We start from the raw sequence: 15,542 nt of genomic DNA, 5'->3' as shown, positions 1-15,542 counted from the left end.
GCTCAGACACTGACTGCGGGTTCAGCCCCTGCTTCAGATGTCCGATCTGCCACCACCATCAAACTAGCTAGTTAGGCTTATGTGATGAGCTTGTAGTTGTATGTGAAAGATAAATTGCTTTTACTTACTATTTCCACACCATGTTTCTCAGCGTGTGTAAAATAAACCAAAACACTCCCCAATATAACAGACGTGAGAGGAGCCAAAGCATTTATCCAGAAAAATGCAGCTTTTTTCTTGCTCTGTTATTGTCCAGAATCAGTAAAGAAGAGACATATATTAAAAGTGCAAAGTGGGAATACTTACAAAGTATCTAGTGATAAATAGGAAGAAAAGGAAACAGCATCCTAGCACTCCACTCTCCCATCTCCACTGCACCAACATACTCTTGTAGTTAATATTAATAGGAAGAAGAGGAAGATTAATAGTAGTATCTGATTCTAATCCTCACCATATGTATCTGAGAAAACACAGATTTCATGACTGAGACAAGATCAGCTTCATGAGTGAAGTGTACTAATCCAAGAATGCCCTTCAGTTGCTGCAAACACACAACTGTGGCTGCCCCACCCATGAATCCCACAATGGTGGCATGTGATAGAAAATCCACAATAAGTCCCAGCCTGCAGGAACTCACAAAGTCAATCACTGTCACTAAATTCAGTGGTCACCTTAAAAGTTAAAAAAAAAAGACCTTAACAAGCCTAATGAGGCTTGGAAAATTCCAGCAAAGAAAGTTGCAGCAAAAACCAGCTGCACATAGAGCTTAGGGTTTTCATGAGGATTAACCTCCTTCCCCACCATTGATGTGATCAGCAGCGACGGCACTGCCACGGTCCCGACAGCCAAATCCCTCGAGCTCCCCAGCATTGCATATATCAACGGTGGAACAAAGCTCGAATCTACATACCATAAAGACAGACTCACATAAGCCCTTTAAGGGGACGATGTGTAGGATTCAAACAGAGACGAACTTACATAAGCCTATAACCGGGGGCAAGCTGGCCAAACCGGCGTAGCTGATGCCCTGAGGGACTGCAAGGCTAGCAATGGTGATCCCAGCGATGAAGTCGGCTTTGAAGAATTGGAAGGTGTAGGTGGGGGCCCACTCGAGGATGGGGACGAAGTACTGGAATGCGAGCACGAGCTTGCGGGAGAGAGGCTGGTTGTTGAACTGCTTGAAGGGATCATCGGGGAAGAGTGTTTCTTTGAGAGATGATTTGAGGGTTTGGAGAAAGGGCTTGGTTGGAGGCATCTGTACCTCCGCACGCTGCAGCTCAACTTCGCAGTCTGCGTTTCCCATTGTTTGCTTTGGATGAGTTAGTGTGTAAGAGTTTGCAGAGAGAGATGGTGGTTTTATAGGAGTTGAGAGAAGGCCTTGTCGCACTGCATGTGAGCATGCACAGTAGTTGGGAGAGAGAGAGTAGAGATATTGGAAGTATGTTTGAGTGTGTGGATACTGGGGGAGGTGGATGTGCATTTATATACATATATATTGGATGGAACGACAAAAGTTTGGTTTACTTTTTCTTGATATTTGTTCTTTTCATTAATTTCCTTTAATATTTGTGTCTAATATACAGTTATTATTAAATTTTAGCAAGTGTTAATGTGTGGAATTGATAATTTTAGAAAGTTGAAACTAAACCTAACAATTGAACATGTTGTGTATCTTGTCTAATTTTACGGGCATCCATTGTCATTTTGTCCATGTCAATTTAACTTTACAAGGTTTATCGATCTATATACTACCCACTCCGTCCTATAGTAAATGTCACACTTTCTCTTTTCAGTTTGTCTCACAAAATGTCACATTTTCTTTTTGAAAAGAGTTCTCTTTTGACATTAATATAAATATGCTATTTTCTCTTTCAATTTAGCATGCAAACAACATTTCCAAGATAGCAAAATTACTTTGGTAGCCAAATTAGTTATGTGTGTTCCCAAAATCCTAAATCCTAAAATGATTCTTTTTTCGCGATATGGAATCGTTATTGACATCGTCGTTATTGACATCAGATTTGGTTAAGGTTTCTCTTGGAATATGGTTCACCTGTGGATCTGATGGCAATTTTTGAAGACTTCATTATATTCAATTTTTGTTATGTTGTGACGATTTAATTCTTTAATTTGAGCCTAATTTTGTCTCATTTTTTTCGACTTTATTTTTGTTGATTTCTTCTAAAACTCCTCATTGTTTTGGTAGATTTTTTTTTTTTTTATAGATTTTTTTGGTCTGTGTTTACATCAAGTTAAATATGTTAATAAAACACGAAAATTGACTGGCATCATAATTAAATTGGTTTCTCTTTAATAAGCTTAATTCACGGAAGGTCCAAATCAATAACAACACGACTAAAATGCATGTATAAAAAATGAGTAGAAAAAAGTTAGTGACTTAAGTTTGTGAAATGTGAGGTAAATTTATCAAAAATAGTAAAATTGAAATGAAATATTTAATAGAAATAAAAAAAAGTGAAATATGAAATATCAAACAGAGAGAATATATATCACAATTAGGTAAAGTAGTCTGTAGTATCACGAAAAGTTCTTTTACACATTATTTCGAATATTATTTGATATATACCAAACATCAAAATTGATTTTCCACTTTCGTATCTCTATCTACCAATATATTACCTCGGCCTAACAAAGTGAGAAAATAAAATATGGGAATAAATAATCTGAAACAAATGTATGTAATTTACATGAGTGGATTATTTAAGCAAGATGACATCACCTGAAATAATTAAAATACTATAAAAATTAAGCATGATAAATTTGGAGATTTCCCAGGAGTTGATCACTGAGCCATCGTTAATATCTGGGTTGCCATCTGAAACGTGTTTTGAAATCAAATTAATATCACTAATAACGGTTGTAATTATATTAAGATTAAAAAAACAAGATAGTTAAGATCGCATTTGACCACTCTGATATCGCACATATGTAAAATACAAGTAGTCAACCATGAATAAAGAAAATAGTCAGCGCACATCACAGGTAGATTTGGTGGTGCTATTATTTACGTAAATACCAAAAATTTAAGTGACATCAGAGCCTCTATGTATCAAGCAAGTGTGCAAGTAACATATAATAATGCATTAATCGACTTTATATCATGTTCACATTTAATCATTCTGCCTAACACTAATAATAATATCAAGACCTTTCATGAGCATTTAGTGTTATCTAGTTTTAAATGATGATTCCGAATTTCCAATAATATTAAATAAATTAGTAAATATATGTGGATTAAAGTTAAGTTGCATCTATCATTTAAGTGTAACTATTTCTTTTTTCAAAATTGCAAATTTACTTTTTTGATTAATGGGCTATTATTGCAAATTTTCTCATTTTAATAATGGATTGGGATATTGGGAACCGCAATATTATGTTTTTTTAAATGTCAATAATAACAATACTTTGATAATTTCCCTTTTGACTTGCTAATAGGTTTCAGAGGACTAAATTCAGCTGAATTGAGTAGTTTAATCATCATTTTTTATATAAAAAAATTTACACCTTGCATTCACTAGACACTTGTCATATGCCACCTAAAAAATGATTAAATAATAGTAATAATTATATTATTATTAATATAATTATGGTTATAAAAGGTGGAAGAGCAAGGCACGTGGCTGGTGAGTAGGGCAAAGTGGGGAATTTGGGGAAAAGGCATGGTTTAATGTTGCATTATTGAATTTAGAGAAGGAACCCTTACTATTTGAGTCTAAACACATAATTAAAAAAATAATTAAATATAAACTTTAAACAAGATATGGTGACATTATCTTTTTACCCATAAAAAGAGCACCAGACTTTTTGGCCAGCACTTTTGTATTTTTCCGGAATCTGCATTGATTCCATCTAACATTGTGAGAGCCTACCAATATATTCTCACAAATGTATAATTGATATGCATGAATCTTGTTGCTTATATTTAATTCATACACACTAATGACGCAGCTTAATTTAGTTTAGAAGACATTTTTCGTCCAATTAGCATAGTGGAAACTATAATCATTCAGTGCACATAAATGTGTAATCATTGTATCTTAAAAATAATCATACACATACCATTTTAAGTTTAATTAGTAGGCGTGCAGTTTCTAGATACTACCGTGACAAACTGACAATGGTGTTGGTTAAAGGGTTTGATATTTGTAGGAAAATATAAAAAAATGGAACTTTGTACATATGTTTAAATGTGTCATACTAATTGTTGGTAAAATTAGTTACTATGACTTGGAATATCTTTTATGCAACTAATAAGATGTTATTGATTTAGTTCACTTCAACAAGATAAATCACGAAGAGGCAACATATATATAGGGAAGATCGGACCATGCTACAAATCTAAAACTATAATTATAAATAAAAATATGATCATAAAAAATACCATTATCAAAGCCTTCTTTATTCTAGTAATTAAGAATGGATTTCATATTATAATTAAATATATGGTTATGACTAGAAAGTTAAAGAAGAAGCGCGCGATATTATTTACTCCAAATTGATCCACAATTCTTATATTAATTCGATAATAAGTATTCTTTAATCATTTCACCCCCAATTAAAAATATTGATGAAGCCTCTACTTAGTCAAAAATTGCATATCTAACTTTTACATAAAAAAACATTTATATTATATTAGTAATATTGAATTTTTCGTCATTTCACGCTCTAGTTATAACAAATAACAATTTTAAAGACCTTGTAGTTATTCTATCTCAGGTTATAAGCTATCTTGCTATATCCATTTCATAAGTCAAATTTTAAACTAAAATTAAAATTTTGTGATAGATGAGAATATATTTAACTATATAGTCACTCTTTTGTATATATGGTGCTTATCGTATCTTGGTAGCATAGGAGAGTTATGATACGAGGACATGAAATAAAAAACCACTACTTTAAAATGAGATGAAGCTTAATTATTCCAATGTTCAAAGCCTAGCTAGTTGAGAATAATTTCTCTAGCTAGTGACTCCTGATTTATTGGAAAATTCCATATCTCAACTTCGTATAAAGTTATCTGTCTTCCACTAAATGCGAATAAAAAATCAAATTAAAAACGGTGGATGGCAGGTAAATTATTAGAGCACTTCCTATATTAATTTGCTAGATCTAATTATTTATTCTCACCCCCTTTTTCCACTCAATAGTCAATACCACCTAAGGCGATATAAGATCATATATAGGCAGATTACAAAATTTGCTTTTGTGATGGAAATTTAACCCATTTTTTTATAACCATAAAATAAATTATTGAATAGAACTTTAATTTTAAATTTTAGATTTTACATGCATGAATGGAACTCAATTAAGTAGATAAAGTGTGTAATTTACTTTATTACAGCAATTACTATTCCCATCACTGTGGTAAGTAGTAATATAATTTCATGGGAAAATATAGTACTCCCTCCGTTCCCTCATAGTTGAGGCGGAACTTTTCGGCACGGATTTAAGAAATGAATGTTGAGTGTGTTAAATAAATAGATAAAAAAGTAAGAAAGAGAAAAAGGTAGAGAGAATAAAGTAAAAAGTGAATAAAGTAGAGAGAATAAAGTAAGAGTGAGGAAAAAATTACTATAAATGGAAATGACTCAACTATGAGGGAACTTTCCGAAATGGAAAAATGACTCAACTACGAAGGAACGGAGGGAGTACTCCTTCATCCTTATAATAGCTAGGCAGACCATGTGATTGGTGCTATGCTATCCATTTATATGTGGGAGAACTATTTAAATTTGAAATTAATTGAATGTGGAAGTGAGAGTTAGGGCCCCTACTTTACTATTCTAGTTTGGACTTTTGAGATTCCATATATGAATAATTATGCTGAAGAATCTTAGCCTATTATTCATAATGACAAAAGTCTAGGACAAGTATATTCACACTATTATTTGATGTGTTGCTACATAAACATGCATAGGCAATTATTTGGAGTTTGACATTAAATTATTTGGGGTAATGTCTCTTTCGCTACCAATAAAAAAATCATTTATAATATAACAAGTTTATTAAGTAAATATGACATGATACCACTTCAAATTTATAGTTTATTGTTTAAAAAAATTCATTTATATAATGTCTATGGAGTATTATGCAATGATACCATTTGCAAATTCAAAGATGAACAAGATATTATAAGAAATTTAGAAATGAAACTACCGATGATTAATTTGCAACCTCTATCAAAGTTTCGGCCATATATATTTATTAAAAAATTTAGTGAAATGAAAGAGTTTTAGTAGTATGTTTTATACTTTGAAGATCGTGTCATTTTAAGGTTATAAGTATAATAAACTATGTACGTAACTTTGAATGTTCTATATAGATTGAACAAGTGTCGCGTCAATTTAATTAAATAAAATCAAAAGAATAAAAGCATAGCAAATTTTAAGTAAGATGCTCGAATGGTTTTGGTCTTTTGGATATAGTCGAACAATATGTTATACTAAAATATAATTTTAAAAACTCCATAAAATTTTGCAGCGAGAATATTATTCTAAATTAATAGAATACTGAAATATAATTATTTTACGATCCAAAAGTAATTGATACATAGCAAATTTATTCAGTGAAAGAAATTAAAATATTGCTGGTGGCCGACAACGAAGCTCGACCCTCACCCATTTTCTAAGCAAAAACTACATTTAATCCATATATTTTGAACTAAAGAAATTCAAATTCTACCCTTTTTCTTTAATTATTTGAGAATCTCTAGTTCTTTTTAGCCTACGGTTATAAATACATTTTAGTTTTAGATATTTTCACCAAAAGGATTTATTTATATTTCTTTTAGTCGAGGTTTCAGTTAGTACCTCATACCATATTCCTAATAATGAACAATATCATTAAACTATGAGAAATGTGATGTTCAAGAATTTATTCCGTATAATGATGAATAGTATCATTAAACTCTACGAAATTATCATATAAACATTGTTTTCTCCTACGTTTGAGTGAAAATAAATGTGGAAAATAATTAATGAATACTCCCTCCGTCCCAGATAATTTGGGACACTTTGATCCGGCACGGGTTTTAAGAAATCTAATGGAAAGTGAGTTGAAAAAGTTGGTGGGATGTGGGTCCTACTTTTAAAGTATTAGTTTTATAATAAAATATGAATAGGAATGAGTTAGTGGAATATGAGGTCCACTACCAAAAATGGTAAAAGTGAAATGGGACAAATTATGTGGGACGGCCCGAAATGAAATACTGGGTCGAATTATCTGGGACTGATGGAGTATGTCTTACTAGGGGTTTTAAGATGACATAAAATAATCTTAAGATGACCTCAAACGAGAATTTTATAATATAATCTAAAAATGTTTTATAATGACTCTTCGTATATTTGTTTAATTATTGTCCATTAGATTGTCAAGTCTCATGGGTCAAGATTTGATCTAGATTTTGTATTGAGATCAATTTTTGTATTGATCATTTTCATACATAAATCATACTACTACTTAATATATGTACTATTTTTTTTTATAAAAAATCCAATCTGCATTTTGTTAAATGTTGTTTTCTTGCACTTTATGACCTAAACTTAGGCAAAATTATAAATTTGATTTCGTTAAGTTTATGTCATAAAGTCACTAGGAAACCAATTGATTTTCCCAAAATATAATAAAGGATGATATATTTCCATCAAACCTCATAAAAGTAAATAAATAAATAAACATTATATCTACATGGATTTTGTTGAACCAACTTATGTAGCTCATAATGGGCCCAAATCGGTTGTGCTTAGAGGTCTAATTTAAAAAAAGTAATTCATTCCAAGCCCGGCCCGTTATACGAGAAGGGCCTACTTGATCACTAAATATGGGCTTCAATTTTGTATCAGCCTTCAGCCACATATATATGAAAATGAATCAATTTTGACATATACTTTTATTATTGATTATTTTAAAAAAATTATATGAAATGTAAATTTTAGATATGCTTTGTTGTGCAGCTAAATAAATATATTGTGGGGCTATGATTTAACTGGTGCGTCAGAAAAGGCCATACTCATAGCAACACTCAAATACAGACCCCTAATACTAATTGCATCAATACAGACAAACAGACATAATTAAGATTGTAAATTGTAATCAAATGAAAACAAACAAACCATGTGCACATGCAGATTGTAGTCACAAACAAAATGCCTTAAAAATCATCATAAATTAAATAATTGAGATTCGAATAATACATGTAATTTTCAACCAGCAATAATCAGTTTCAATGTATAAGCGAGTGGGTATCAGGTCAAGCAGTACACTGAATAAATATAAATAAAGTAAATGCTAACTAATACTCCCTCAGTAAAAAAAAAAGGGACATTTGGAATGATACGAGAATTAATGGTAGACCCTAGTGTGTATAAGTTGTAAATAAATTGATGTATATGTGTAATGAGTTTGAGAGAACTTAAATGCAAATGAGATATTTTATAGAATGGACGAAAAAGAAAAGTATCCTTATTTTTATGGGACAGAGAAATAGTACTAACTATTTACAAATTACACGTGTTTAATTTGCAAGTTGAAATTTCTAATGAACCTTAGAAACAACTTCAGGCCTGAGAAGTTTTCATATAATTCATAGTTAACATTTTTCAACAAAAAGATAAGTTTATATGCTCTAAACATAAAGTTATAAAACCTATCAATATCTAATCTAGTTATTTAAAGTAAACAGACCTATTTACAGTTTTACACTAGTGTTAAAATGGATTCTCATATAATCACAGTGTTGTATAAATAAATTACTATGTTCACTGCACGAGTGGAGAATGTTTCTTCTAAGTATATGGAAATTGAAATATATAATAATTACTGATTACGTGAGCATACCATTTCTAGAAAAATAGAGATTATATATCATTGTGATATTTGGGATTGGAGAAACTGGTCTTTTGCAAATTTGACATTGTTTTTTTGTCCCAAAATTAATTGCTATCATACGAGCTCTTTTCATCAATAGAAGAACAATACGTCCAAACATCTTATTCTCATTGTGATGATGGCAAATTAAATTATGCAATATTAATATCCCAAACTTGATTTTTATACCACAGTTAATGAGCTCTAACTAAATTATGAGACGATGGACCTCACGACTCACGAGTATGTTCATTTTTCATCAAATTACACATTTATTTCATTAATTAACCACTCGATCAATTTAAATAAAATAAAGTTGAATTAATATAAATTTAAAAATCATCTTATACTATAGGTTGGATTTTATATCATTAATTGTAATCCGAAATTCCAACTGCCAACAAGTAATTTAATGAATTTAGCGGCTTCTTAACGACAAACCAATCAAGTCAAAGGGGAAACAATCAAACAATCAATCCATGTGATTCACAACTAATCATACCTATTTAATCATTAATTCCAAATACCTATCATTAATACCATATGACAATTCGAGTCTAAATTGAGAGCACATAGACAAATTATTGGTCTTTAGTTACGACTCATCAAAATAACAAAATTTTTCTACATAGTAGTAGTATATAAAATATAGAGTTGAGACTGGTAATAATCAATGTCGTGAGAGAATCAATGTACCCAAGTTCGCTATATTTGGATATTGATAATATTAGTTAGACTGCTGTGATTTATAGAGATTAATTAAATACGAAAGTGAATCAAAGTACCCAAATTTGCAATATTTAATTTGAATATTGATAATATTGTTGTGCCTTAATAAAAAGATTGAGTAAATAAGCAAGTGATATGTTATAGATCTTACAAAAGAATCATTTATTATAGCAGAAAGAATCTATTTGATCTACAAATCTTACACTATTATCATTTATAATCAATGTGGGACATTAAAGTCTTTAACGATCGTTTCTCACGACCACGTAGATCACGACTAATTATTTGACAAGCCACCACTCCGAGATGGCTCTCAATGTGGCATGTTGGTCACTAATGATTCTTCGACAGACGCCACTCTGAATTTTTGTTGTCACGAGAGTTGACTTCCAAACGTCTTTGTTGATCATGGTCATGTTGGCACAACCATCTTCCGCAAGCCATCACTCCTAATCATTTGGGCTATCAATGAATGTACAAATAGCAGATCAAATATGATTAACTCATATATAACTTACTAAGTAATTCACTTAGTTTTCACTTACTAATTTTCAGTTTCTATTATGCCTATGAACCATATCAATAGAAACTGAAAATTAGTAGATTATTCATGCTAATCTATGTTAATATTTAAAGTGGCAACTAATTGAAGCTGAAAATTATTTGAGATAGAATAATGTCTGAATTTAATTCACGACATAATAGAATTGAATAATTTGCAGCTTTATGGTTGGGCATGATTAATAATTTGCCACCTAAAAATTACACATATCTTGGTTTCGTGTAATTTATGTGCATAAAATAAATGCTTGTACGTGAAGAATAAATGCATGTATCAGTGTCCAAGTACATTAGTATATGAAATAGCTAGATAGGGTAATTAATAGGGCAATGTGCCTAAAAAGAGTAATTATCGATCACCACAGCTGGGCATTGGAGACGTGACCATGTGCTAGATCCCATAAAACCCACTTCCCCAATGATTTAATTTTAATCAAATTTTTAGTCCTACTAAATTTAATCCCTCTAATGTACTCCCTCCGTCCCTCATTAGCAGTCACAGTTTGACCGGGCACGAGTTTTAAGAAATGTAAAGAAAAGTTGGTTGAAAAAGTTAGTGAAATGTGGGACCCACTTTTTTATATTGGTTTTATAATAAAATGTGAATGAAGTGAGTTAGTGGAATGCGTGACCTACTACCATTTATGGTATAAATGAAGTGTGACTCTTAATTGGGGACGTACCGAAATGGAAAAGTGTGACTCTTAATCGGGGACGGAGGGAGTAGTTATTTTGTTGTTCACCATAATTTAAAAAAATATATTTTATAAATTAATTATATTCATTTTCTTCTGTAATTTATAAGAGCATCTTCAAGGGAAAGGGTAAATGGAAAGGTAAAAGGAAATAACTATACCATATTTATCTTTTCTTAAAAAATTGCATGCTCCAATGGAAAGGGTATAGGGGAAGATATTATACCTTCTTTCATTTTGAGAATGTATCTTTATCTCTTCTTGATAGAAAGGGTAAAATGTTAGTTATTTTTATTTGTTTTTTTAGTTTACCTTCTTTCATTAGAGTATATTACTTTTTAAGAATGTATAATTATCTTTTTAAAAAGATAAATGAGAAATATAGCTTCTTAATTTACCTTTCTCCTTTATAGACGTTCTAAGTGTTTTTAATCCAACTTTTACATTAGGGATCAATAGTGACGGTACATTTTGGTTGGTAGCAAAAGTAGAATATGGCCCAAATTTTCTGACAATAGAAAAAGGCTGTAGCATAAAATTTTCATTTATGACATGAAATTATCGGAAAACAAACCGTTAGATCTTAAAAGAAATGCTGGAAGTTTTATAGCCATGATAATTTTGCTAGTAATCAAAATGTGTTAATATTATTGAAGCATTTTTTAAAAGGGGTAATTGCTTTTAAAATCACCAACTTTCCATGAATTCCGAATTTTCTCACGAATTTTAAAAAGTTCGTGTAATGCCACGAACTTTATTGTCGGTTGTTATTTTTCCATGTCAGGTTTTTCGGTCTGATTCAAACTATTCGTTTCCTATTAAGACAATGTCCAAATTCTTTTATCTTACTATCGTTATCTTTGTCTTTGAAATAGCTTTGTGTCGATACCTTGTACGCCTCAATCGGAACTCGGATCAAGAAGTTATGGCCATTATGATAGTACAAGGTCGCACAAAGGTCGCAGCCTTCATCAAATGGCCATAACTTCTTCATCCGAGTTCCGATTGAGGCGTACAAAGTACCCACGCGAAGCTATTTCAAAGACGAAAATAACGATAGTAAGATAAAAGAATTTGGACATTGTCTTAATAGGAAACGAACAGTATGAATCAGACCGGAAAACCTGACATGGGAAAATAGCAACTGACAATAAAGTTCATGACATTACACGAACTTTTTAAAGTTCGTGAGAAAAACCGAAATTCATGGAAAGTTGGCGACTTTAAAAGCAGTTACCCCTTTTTAAAACGTGCTAAATTAAAATCAAAACTGATGATTTTTTTTAGCAATTAACCATACATTTTGATATCTTTCACATCTTTATTTTGGGGAATAATCTTTTCCATTAAGTAACAGAGAAGAACCGTCTTTAGAAAAAAAGTGAATGAAAATTAGTTAGCGTTAGAATCCATCTCATCAAGATGCACAAAAAACCTTAAAAGTGATGAAAGTGAAGTTATGAAAGCAAAAACACACCTACAAGAAATGAATAATTTTTTTAGAATAATAAAATGAAACCTCATCTCATTTTCTACTAATTCATATTGGTTAGTTATTGGACTTTTTAATACATGTGTAAATTATCACATAATTAGAAGAAATTGGGAGCTTGTTTGCATTTCCAACTTATTTAAATTTAATTAGTATGGTTTACTATTTGGCTAGTGCCAACAAATCAAGATTCTATCCCATTATCTACGTGTATAAATTTATAATGAGAAAAATGAGTTAGAACATAGAAGCATGGGGCTGTTTCCTCCCTGTTTCTTCTCCCACCGATGTCATTACTACAATAATCATACTATATTATAAGCTTACAATTATCATACATATGCAAAGCTAGTTTTGTCTGAATTCAACTCCAAAGATTCAGACAGAGAGAGAGATGGGGAAAACAGGAAGATGGCTAAGAAACATCTTGACTACCAAGAAAGAAAAGGCAAAAGAGAGAGAAATCGACCAAATCTCAGGCACCGACCACCGCCCCTCCTCTCCCATCTCCACCACCACCCCTAAAGAGAAGCGCCGCTGGAGCTTCCGCCGCTCCTCCGCCTCCGCCCCGCCCAAGCACCACGATCCCACCCCCATCGAAAACGAACCCGCATTGCCCACCCCGCCCTCCGATCACAAGGCCGAGGAAGAGGCCGAGGCCGAGGCCGCGACCAAGATCCAAGCTGTTTTTCGCGGCTATTTGGTGTGTTTCGTATTGTTACTGATATTTGTTTATAGACTAAATGGGCTCTCGTTTTCGATAATATTTACTGTACTATAATATTTTTCTATTATTTGGATGAAGGCGAGAAAAGCTTTGAATGCGTTGAGAGGATTGGTGAAGCTGCAGGCGTTGGTGAGGGGGCATTTGGTGAGGAAGCAAGCGACGGCGACGCTGCGGTGTATGCAGGCGCTGGTGGCCGTGCAGACCAGAGCCAGAGCCCAGAGGCTGAAGATGGCTGCTCAAGATTCCCAATTTCTTGATCAAACCAATTACACTCATAGAAAATCTACCCATGAAAATATGTTTAGGAATTCCAATTATCAAGTAAGTTTTTCTTTCTTTTCTTTCAACAAATTAATACTCCAACATACATCATCACAAACTATCAAGATTCAAGAATGTGGTTGCAAATGAATACTCTGTTTTAGCTTGTTTGGTTTGCTTGATTTAATATGCCAAAGTTAAGAATTGGCGGTTCTATGTTACGGACTCAATTCCCACATCGGTTGTGAGAACAACTGGTGTGGGGTAATATAGACTAAATGGGCTTTCTCTCCTAACAAACTAGTCTTTTGGGATGAGTTGTACTGTTTGGTCCGTATCATTCTAGTTCTGAAAATTTTGGAACCGTAACCAACCTGACAAAAGGAAATGGTGGTGTGGTCTCAGGTTCAAACCTGCCTTTTTTTATATCGTTTGCCAATGTTTTTTTCCTATTTTCACAACTTATTACAAATTTTCTTGGTTTTAAATAAAAGCCGAGGATTAACCGCTAGTTACGATTCCAAAAAACTTGAATTGAAACCGGACCAGTAGAACCGATATACTGATTCCGGTTCTGAATCGAAACCGCCGGTGTGAACCAGGCATCCCATATTTGTATCATCACCTCATTTGTTGCCATCAAACAGGATTTCGGGCTGGAAGAGAACGTGAAGATCGTGGAGATGGATCAAGGCGACTACAAGCCCGCGACAAGAGCCCGGAACAGCTACTCAAACCACACGTGGAGCAAGCAAGATCATCACGAATCAGACATAACAAGCTCGTTGGGGACGGCAGAGAGCAGCCCCCTGCAGTGCTACTCTGCCGTCCTGTCCAAGGCCGAGGAGGCCCGCCTCCCGTTCTCATACCCGAGGTCAGAGTACGCAGAGTCCCTCTGCAACGACTGCCCCGGCTACATGGCCAACACGCAGTCGTCCAGGGCTAAAGTGCGGTCCCACAGCGCCCCCAGGCAGAGGCCCCCTGAGGGGGCCCCTGTGCTGGAGAGCAGGCGGCGCCCCTCCATAGAGGGGCGCAACGTGCCTAGGGCGGTCAGGATGCAGAGGTCGTCGTCGCACGTGGCTCACTATCCTTGGTCAGTGAAGCTTGATAGATCATCAGTTTCACTCAAGGATAGTGAGTGTGGATCATCCAGCACTGTGCTTACTAACACCAACTATTGTAGATCATTGGTTGGATTTGAGGTCACTTTAATTACCTTTTTTTTCTTCTAATTTTTTTTGTTTTTTGGATGTGCAAGTTTATGATGAGTATTGGTTTGTTTTGGATTCAGGTGCATGGAGGTAGGTATTGAGCTGAGAGAAAATCTGAGGAGGAGAAAGCATGGGAGTTGGAATGGATCTTGTAATGATTTTGGTTAATTTGTTCTTGGTTTCAAGATCAGAAAGGTGGGATCATTTCAATTCCAGTGTAACAGTTTGCTTAATTTATTTATATTTTTTAATGTGAAGAAGTTATTGTATCTTTCTACTTGTTATTACTATTGTTTTTTATGGGTACATTTGCTACCCAGAATCAATATTAAAATATTCTATATACAGATTCTTGAGTGGTCTAATTTTCCAACCGTTTCATTTTACAAAGAATAAAGTTCGATGATACTACTAACTAAATGGACTTTGTCTTTATATGATACTGATAGGCGATATATAGCCTTTTTTCATCTTGGACTCTTGAAAATTTTTAATGTGAGGATTATGGGTTGAATATAGGTTATTTATTTGAAGTGAATGCTATTTGTTAATAAACAATTTTGGGTTGAATGTCGTAATATTTTAACTGGTAATGATATGATATAGAGAGTGAACTCCATAAATATATTCAAACTAGTGAGTTTGCATATGGTTTTTAGGAAAAAATTATTAGTTTTTCATAAACTTAGCGTATAATCCTGTATGATATTCTTTGTCATATTTTTGACTTTTTTAGATCTTTCAAAGCCCGTTAAAAATATTTTAGATTTTATGTAATAACTTAGGTTTTTGATTCGTGTTTTAGTATTCTACAAGTACTAGGTACTTGATGTAAGAAATAAGTTTTTTTTTGGCATAGTTAGATTTGTATTTACTTCTTTTATTTTATTTCTTCTTCTTAAAGTACGTTAAACGATAAAATTAAGCATAATTCATCTCTACTAAATTTAAATCTTTTAATACGTTGAATTTAATAAAGG

The 15,542-nt window shown here is 32.9% G+C and overlaps 2 protein-coding genes across 2 annotated transcripts in view; one reads left to right on the top strand and one right to left on the bottom strand.

The window, feature by feature from the left end:
- LOC125221399 (sulfate transporter 3.1-like) overlaps nt 1-1,449 on the bottom strand; it is a 1,860-nt gene extending 411 nt beyond the window's left edge. Inside the window, exons 1-6 of the mRNA XM_048123518.1 lie at nt 979-1,449; nt 695-902; nt 452-623; nt 307-372; nt 129-242; nt 3-46 (exon numbers count right to left, since the gene is read on the bottom strand). Of these exons, the coding sequence (XP_047979475.1) occupies nt 3-46; nt 129-242; nt 307-372; nt 452-623; nt 695-902; nt 979-1,303 (929 nt within the window). The 5' untranslated portion in view covers nt 1,304-1,449. The remainder of the gene's footprint in view (nt 1-2; nt 47-128; nt 243-306; nt 373-451; nt 624-694; nt 903-978) is intronic.
- Nucleotides 1,450-12,623: 11,174 nt separating this feature from the next.
- Nucleotides 12,624-14,905, top strand: LOC125219810 (protein IQ-DOMAIN 19-like). Its single transcript, XM_048121887.1, has 4 exons — nt 12,624-13,066; nt 13,169-13,411; nt 13,999-14,553; nt 14,643-14,905. The coding sequence occupies exons 1-4, from the start codon at nt 12,758-12,760 to the stop codon at nt 14,661-14,663; spliced, it is 1,128 nt and encodes a 375-aa protein (XP_047977844.1). The 5' UTR covers nt 12,624-12,757; the 3' UTR covers nt 14,664-14,905.
- The last annotated feature ends 637 nt before the right edge of the window (nt 14,906-15,542 follow it).

Source organism: Salvia hispanica, chromosome 4, assembly GCF_023119035.1.
Source record: "Salvia hispanica cultivar TCC Black 2014 chromosome 4, UniMelb_Shisp_WGS_1.0, whole genome shotgun sequence".
Taxonomy (NCBI): domain Eukaryota; kingdom Viridiplantae; phylum Streptophyta; class Magnoliopsida; order Lamiales; family Lamiaceae; genus Salvia; species Salvia hispanica.
The sequence above is the reverse complement of the archived record's forward strand: the minus strand, read 5'-3'. Positions and strand labels throughout refer to the sequence as shown.

Coding starts and splice junctions, on each gene's coding strand:
- LOC125219810 (XM_048121887.1), top strand. CDS start 12,758: ATGGGGAAAACAGGAAGATGGCTAAGAAACATCTTGACTACCAAGAAA. Junction 13,067..13,168: donor CTGTTTTTCGCGGCTATTTG/GTGTGTTTCGTA, acceptor ATTTGGATGAAG/GCGAGAAAAGCTTTGAATGC. Junction 13,412..13,998: donor TTAGGAATTCCAATTATCAA/GTAAGTTTTTCT, acceptor GCCATCAAACAG/GATTTCGGGCTGGAAGAGAA.